This window comes from Oryzias latipes, chromosome 17, assembly GCF_002234675.1.
Source record: "Oryzias latipes chromosome 17, ASM223467v1".
Taxonomy (NCBI): Eukaryota; Metazoa; Chordata; class Actinopteri; order Beloniformes; family Adrianichthyidae; genus Oryzias; species Oryzias latipes.
Window position 1 is genome coordinate 31,193,553 of NC_019875.2, and position 6,557 is coordinate 31,200,109.

A 6,557-nucleotide genomic window follows, 5' to 3' on the forward strand; every position below is an offset into this window, starting at 1 on the left:
TGAGGAAAACAGGTCAGAACTGGAGATGCTGACAACTCCTGTTTTGCTCATTTCATTTTAGAAACAAACATTCAAAATTTTAGTAAAAATGAACACTTTTTACTTTAGAAACTGTCACTGTCTGTCATGTTGGAACAGCTCAGAATGTGAACTCCTTCCAGGCATTTTCTGGGTTTTCGCTCAAAGACAAAAGAGAGGCTCCAACTTTCAAACAAGCATCAGACTTATTGTTCAGTTGCAGGTTTTATTGTCCTAAAGTTTGCATTCACAGCTTAGAATCAGCATGAATAGCAATGAAAGGATCTTCTTCTGAGTTGTTGATGTAGAAATGGGCACGGCCGTCTCCCCCAACAGTGATCTGCTTCCCAGTGCAACTGCCTCCATCCTTGTTGCCAGAGATGACATCGCAGTAGGTGCCGCCGGGCAGGCCAGTGTTGAGAGTCACATCCAGAGCCCTGAAGGTTGAAGAACGAGCAGAGTGAGAATTCTCATCATGATTATGGGACAATCTCTCCTTTCCTTCCATTTGTCACTCTAACGTCATGAACATGCCTTTAAGACGGTCATGGGAAATACATGTCAGCATTCTACAAAAAAGAAAAATCCTTTTCTGAGCAGCTGTCACTCATCCTTACCAGTCATCATTGTTAAACACAATGAATCCACGGTTACCGCGGCCAAAGGCAACCTGATTGTTGCCGTTGTCCCACCAGTTGGCATGAGGCTGTCCATTGACCACGTTACGGAATTGAACCATGTTCCTTCAGAGAGAAACCATTGAAAGCAGCTTTAACTAATGTAGGAAATACCAAACACCATCTATCCTCGTTTTTTTCATTTTCCATCAAACCAAACTGAAACACATTAGGCAGAACTCACATAATCTGACGCCATCTGTGCTCGCACACCCATCCATCTCCACAGGTCTGGTCAGGGTTGATGGGAACTGGCTTGGTGGATCCGTCACCGTTGCTGGGGGGTCCAATCCAGTCATTCTCATCCTGCAACCGTTAAGAAAAGTTAGAACATGATCTGTTTCAGATGTGTCTCAGTTTGGTTTAAGGGTCAATGTACCTTTCCGTTCACAAAGTTGCGGTCCCAGCTGTAGCTAGACATGACTCGGGTAAATCCGTAAGGATGAGCCAGCATGTATCCGACGGCCATCTTGTAAAGTCTGGGATCCCAGAAGGTGAGGATGGAGGCTCCTCCTGCGCCGTGGCCTCTCTGGTTGTCATGGTTGTCGGTAAAGACAACAGCATTGCCGTCAGCCATGAATCCCCAACCTTCTCCCCAGTTCCTGCGCACAAGAATGAACGTCAGAATGTAAAGATCTTTAAGCGGACATGTGTCCTATAAAGACAGACATCAGCTTGTTCTTATGTCAGACTTTGACATTTAGTCTTAACAGCAGTAGCACACTCACTTAGTGTAAGACAGCTTCTGTCCATTCCACTTCCTGAAGAGTTCTCCCAGTCTGGCACCGTATTTAAACTCAGTCACTCTTCCAAGACCAACATACTCGCCGGTTGTAATGGGCTCACCTCCGAGATCAATCACCTTTTCAGAAGCAAAAAAAAAAAAAAAGGGATTGACATCCAGCAGGAAAATTGTCCGGCACAGAAAAAAACAAAAGACAAGGCCTCACCTCCTGGAAGATAAAGGGTCTGCTGCCGCCGGGGAACCATTTGGTATTCAGGTTGTTGAGACGGCGGTAAACGTTGTCCAGATCGCCAGGCCACATGTGCTTACAGGCATCCACTCGGAATCCAGCCACTCCCATGTCAATCAGTTTGTTCATGAAATCCGCCACCTTCCCTCGAACGTAATCTTTCTCAAGAGCCAGGTCCAAAAGGCCAACCAGACGGCAGTCACGCACCTAAACCAGGTAAGAAGCATTCACATTAGACTATCAGTTCAGGTTTAGCCCTGCTGGCAGGATGGTTGGAATCTTTGGACTGCTCAGATTCGGCATGTTCTCTATGACATTTAAAATGTCACTTTTACAGCATTCTTTGGTCGCAACAGTCCAATGAAGTCTTTGTTAGAACATCAGTGACTCTTGTTTCAGTCTAATAGGGGTCATCAAACTCAGACTTCTAGATTTTTATCGTGTAATGATGAGCACCCATAAAAGATCTGCTGGCAGCATCATGTGATCACAGGTGAGAAGGTTTGGATTTATGAGAGAGTACCATGTATCATGTCAATGTCAAAAATGGTACCAGCTAGATTGGTAAATGAAGGGAGCTGCCGTTGGCCCTGGGCGCAACTGACCTGGTAAGGATCCCCGTAGTTCTCGATGTTGCCACTTCCAGTCTTGCATTTGCCGTCGTTGAAGTCCAAGTTAGAATAAGGGACACTGGGGAAGTCTTTGTTGTTAGCATTGAACCAGCTGCCACAGGAGGAGTGGGTTCCCTCTCCACCACCAGCTCCACACATGTGGTTGATGACGGCATCCACGTAGACATTGACCTTTGATTTGACGGATGATGGAAAAAAGAAACATTTTAGCATCTTCTCTCAGTTTATTTTTGATTTCTGCATGACACCAGTCAACGGTCTCAATCCTCCAGCCAGACATCTTCTGTTCCTATGGGGTCTCAGGGATGCTAATGTCTATCCCTCTTCCTTGAGGGTGATGGCAGGGTTAACTCTGGCCAGTTTGCCAGTACATCACAGGACCACAATGTCACTAATGAAGAACAATTTAGAGTCTGAAACATGTGTTTGGACTGTGGGAGGAGGAAAAAATGCAAAGATGCTTGGGGAGAAGATGCAACGTTATTTGGAAGAGTGCTCCTCACCCCAACATTGTTGCATCTGGTAATCATGTCTCTCAGCTCATTCTCGCCCCCAGATCTTGAGCAGAGGTTGTAGCTGATTGGCTGGTATCTCTGCCACCAGGGTCTCCAAGGACTGCTCACGAGGATGTGCTCATTTGGTGGAGAAATCTAGAAAACAAAGTAGAAATGCCTCTTCAGAACAAGAACGTGAGTGAGGACAGAACTTTGAAGTTGATTTTATATTTCAACTACTGTTGTGTTTTGTTTTATTTCCTGCAGAACATTTATTATAAAGTGATTGATCAGAGTAGAACATTCATGTCTTCCTACTGAAGAGGCTGTGCATTCAATGTGTAAAGCAGTAGAACCCTTCTACCTGGACACCAGCGAAGCCTTTGGGACCCAAGAAGCGCTCGCACTCTGCAGCAATGTCAGCCCAGCGCCACTCAAACAGGTGGACGATGGCTGTCCTCCCATCCCTGGTGTTGGGGTTGTGCTGGGCGAAGCCGAGCCCGAACAAAGCGATCAGAACGAAAAGCTTCATGTTTCCCGTTGCTGAGTGAGAAAACCACAGGCTCTGTCCTCCTCCACCTCTGTTTTTATAGCACTCTCTGTCTGTCAGGGACCAATGGGAAGGAACCTCCAGGGCTTATCTTGAAACTGAGCAGATGCCTTTTTCCCACGTTTTCTAAGACGGGATCACATGGACTGCACTCAAACAGCATTCATGCCAGAGCAAACAAGCCCCATGAAGCCCTCAGAGGAAAATGTGGCTGTCAGCATCATCGCCTTTTTAAAAACGTTATTAGATCAGACGCTCCAAAAGTATTCAGTCATGAAAACATGTAAAACTGCATTTTGTGTAACAGTTTATTATTCCATGTCATCCGTTTAATTATCAAAACAAACAATTAATTAATTCTCAAAACCTAAATCTGAATCATTGAAACTCTCAACTTTTTAAATTTCAATCTTAAAGTGCAGGATTCTGCTGAATGTAAACATCATGAGAACATGCTGCCATGCTCAAAGGTCAGGGTCGCTGTGGGGAAGAAAGCACATTTTCTCTTCCATATGTTGAAAATGTACAAAATCGCACATATGTGCATTTATGTAACTGTGGGAATGGCCTTGAAAGGGTGTTTCAGGTTTTTCCTCATTTTAAAAGAATTGTAGTAAAGGTTTTGATTAACATTTATATTAATCTATCATAATAAATAACAATAACATTTATTATATTTATGAACTTTAATCTCAGTTAATGATAATTAATTAGGAAGTCCTCAATGTCTATAAATGTGATTGGATTGTTGTCAGATCAGAGTCCATCTTTTCTGTGCAGACGTTTGAAAACACAGAATTTCCTGCAACAGAACCGCTCTGGCCGTGTCCCAGCTCCCCGTTGGCGGGTCTGATGTCAAACATGATTCTAAATCCGTATCATAAGGATCCCGGAAGAGTGTTCAGTGGAGGTGACGGCAGGAGGTCATCAGTCAGCACCATCTACACCGCCCGTGTCACACTCAAAGTGGCCCGCAGTGTAATTATAATTGGCCCGCGAGATCATATCAAATGTGCATTGGAGCTGGCCCATGGTATATACTGTCCCGTTAATACTGCAAAGCCCACAATGCTTTGCTAGTATGTTGATGCGCCTTCCAAACCGGCGAGCGCTCCTTTTTTCTGTTGACAGTTTCTGACAGCCATGCTCCAGTCACATCAGACAAATTAACTTCACCCTCCATAAAAATGACCAAAAGGAAGACGGATAACAGGAGCTTTGAAGACAGATGATCTGTTCACGAACATAAAGACAGACCTGTTTGTCTTGTGGGCGGAGCTAACGGAAGAATATAACACAAAAAGACACTGTATGTTAAAAATTACATATCAGTTGCAGTTAATTTTTCAGTAGATATTGAGTTCTGCCCGTGATTTTACTTCACTGCTTCATTTTGGCCCCCTGTGAGTTTGAGTTTGACCCCCCTGATCACACCAGGCCCTCATGAAACCTGCAGTTGTTGTTGCTTCAGAATTAAAAGTTCTGCAACATTTCCTTGAAAGACTGCTGGAAATGTGTCAGATATGTTGCGTAAACCAGTTATGCAAACATTTGTCATGTGAGGCTTCAGGGCGACAGGATTTCTGGGAAAAGGTGAGCGTGGGGCAGAGCGGCGTGGGATGGTTTTTTTTGTTGTTAGGTAAAAGCGGAGCTGTGACACGCTGCAGGTGATAAAACAAACCGAGCTGATCTGACAAATAAAAGCTGCTTCTGACTGTTAAATAATCAATCAGGGAAACGGAGGGACTCTCTCGCTCGGATGGTTCATTGCTGTCTTTTGATTGGTGCCCAAACGTCCCCTGGAGAATTGTTGCGTCCCTGGGGGTGCTAAGGAGAGGACCATGTGCCAGTGCCTCCTCAGAAGGGGGGAGCAGCATTATTTCTTGACATGATATCCATTTCTTCAGGCCTCAGTTTAGAGAAGCTTAAATGTCCTTCAGAGGAACTTCCAGGTGACTAAAGGAAATATTCTGCCCGTCATGAATCCAGATGTTTGCTTTGCTGTCTGCAGATGTTTTTTTTAAATGATTTGAAATGGTTCATTTCAAGCAATCAAATAATAATAATACACAAAAACAGGACAATCATCAGTTAAACATTCATACAAAGACGTATCAAACTTAAGAAAATTAGACATAAAATTACATTTTTGTCATGGTGCCTCTGGTCTCTGCTCCCCCTCCCCTCTCTGCTCTGCTTTCCTGATGGTTACCAGCTGTGGACACTCACCTCATCACCTCCCAGCCTATTTAAGGAGATCCAGCTCCATTCCTCCATTCATCACCAGTTCGTTCGTAGCCCCCTATGGTAGCCTGGTCATCTGTTTTGACTCTATGCTCACGTGCTGAGGTTCTATGCTAACCTGGCTTCTCTGCCTCATCTACAGGACTAATTACCACGAGTGTCCTGGAATTCTAGCCTCCAGCCACGCCACGGCTCCAACCGAGTCAAGATCCCCAAGCCACGCCACAACTGCCACGCCAGTATCATCTCCCCATCGGTCAATCTCCAATAAACTCACCCTTGGATCCTCGTCCAGAAAAATAAATTCCTTTATTCGCCATCTCACTCTCCTGTGTTTTTTTTCCAGGATCCAGCGTCTGGGTCTGTCCCGCCAAGCAGATCATGACAATATTGCTTGAAAGGGAGTGGAAGGAAGCGAACTTATATAACCCCCCCTGTTCTACCGTAACCATTTTATTACATGATTTATCTATGTCCGGTTCATAGCTTTATCAGACAGAATTAAGAATCCTGAAGTATCAATAAAGCACATGACAAAGATGAAATACTTAAATTATTATGTAAAAAAATGAACATTACATTTTTAGAAATCAACATGGCAAATGCAGATCAGTTATCTAACATCTATGCAGATTATGTTCGTGATACAAATCACTATCATTAAAAATCAATCTAAATCATTCATAGAATTTGCAGATCAAGTATCAAAAGTGAAAAAATATTTGCAAATTGTTTTTCATTTGAAAAAAATCATGAATTAATTTTGGGATATAATTACAGATCAATCACTTCAACCATCTTCAATGATTGATTACAAATCTTTTTGTTAATTATCATTATAAGGCCATTAAAAGGTAATGCTGTGAAATAAGGATCCAAATTCTGTCAAATGTCCAAGGTTGGTATTTCTCCTTCTGCTGATAAACAGCCATACTTCTGGGTTTAAACAGTTTACAGTTGTCTTCACA

At 43.4% G+C, this 6,557-nt stretch overlaps 1 protein-coding gene and 1 long non-coding RNA gene across 2 annotated transcripts; one reads left to right on the plus strand and one right to left on the minus strand.

Annotated features, from left to right (window-relative positions):
- Positions 1-224: 224 nt before the first annotated feature.
- On the minus strand, positions 225-3,363 carry LOC101163630 (pancreatic alpha-amylase). Its single transcript, XM_004085067.4, has 9 exons — positions 3,160-3,363; positions 2,805-2,951; positions 2,275-2,472; positions 1,646-1,876; positions 1,424-1,557; positions 1,075-1,297; positions 880-1,001; positions 636-761; positions 225-455 (listed from the first exon to the last, which is right to left on the minus strand). Exons 1-9 carry the CDS (start codon positions 3,325-3,327, stop codon positions 266-268), a joined length of 1,539 nt encoding a protein of 512 aa, XP_004085115.1. The 5' UTR covers positions 3,328-3,363; the 3' UTR covers positions 225-265.
- A 1,727-nt stretch (positions 3,364-5,090) lies between these two features.
- LOC105357968 lies at positions 5,091-5,908 on the plus strand. The gene is made up of 3 exons (XR_002875202.1): positions 5,091-5,297; positions 5,561-5,652; positions 5,732-5,908. It is a non-coding gene; the product is annotated as an uncharacterized LOC105357968 (long non-coding RNA).
- Positions 5,909-6,557: the final 649 nt, after the last annotated feature.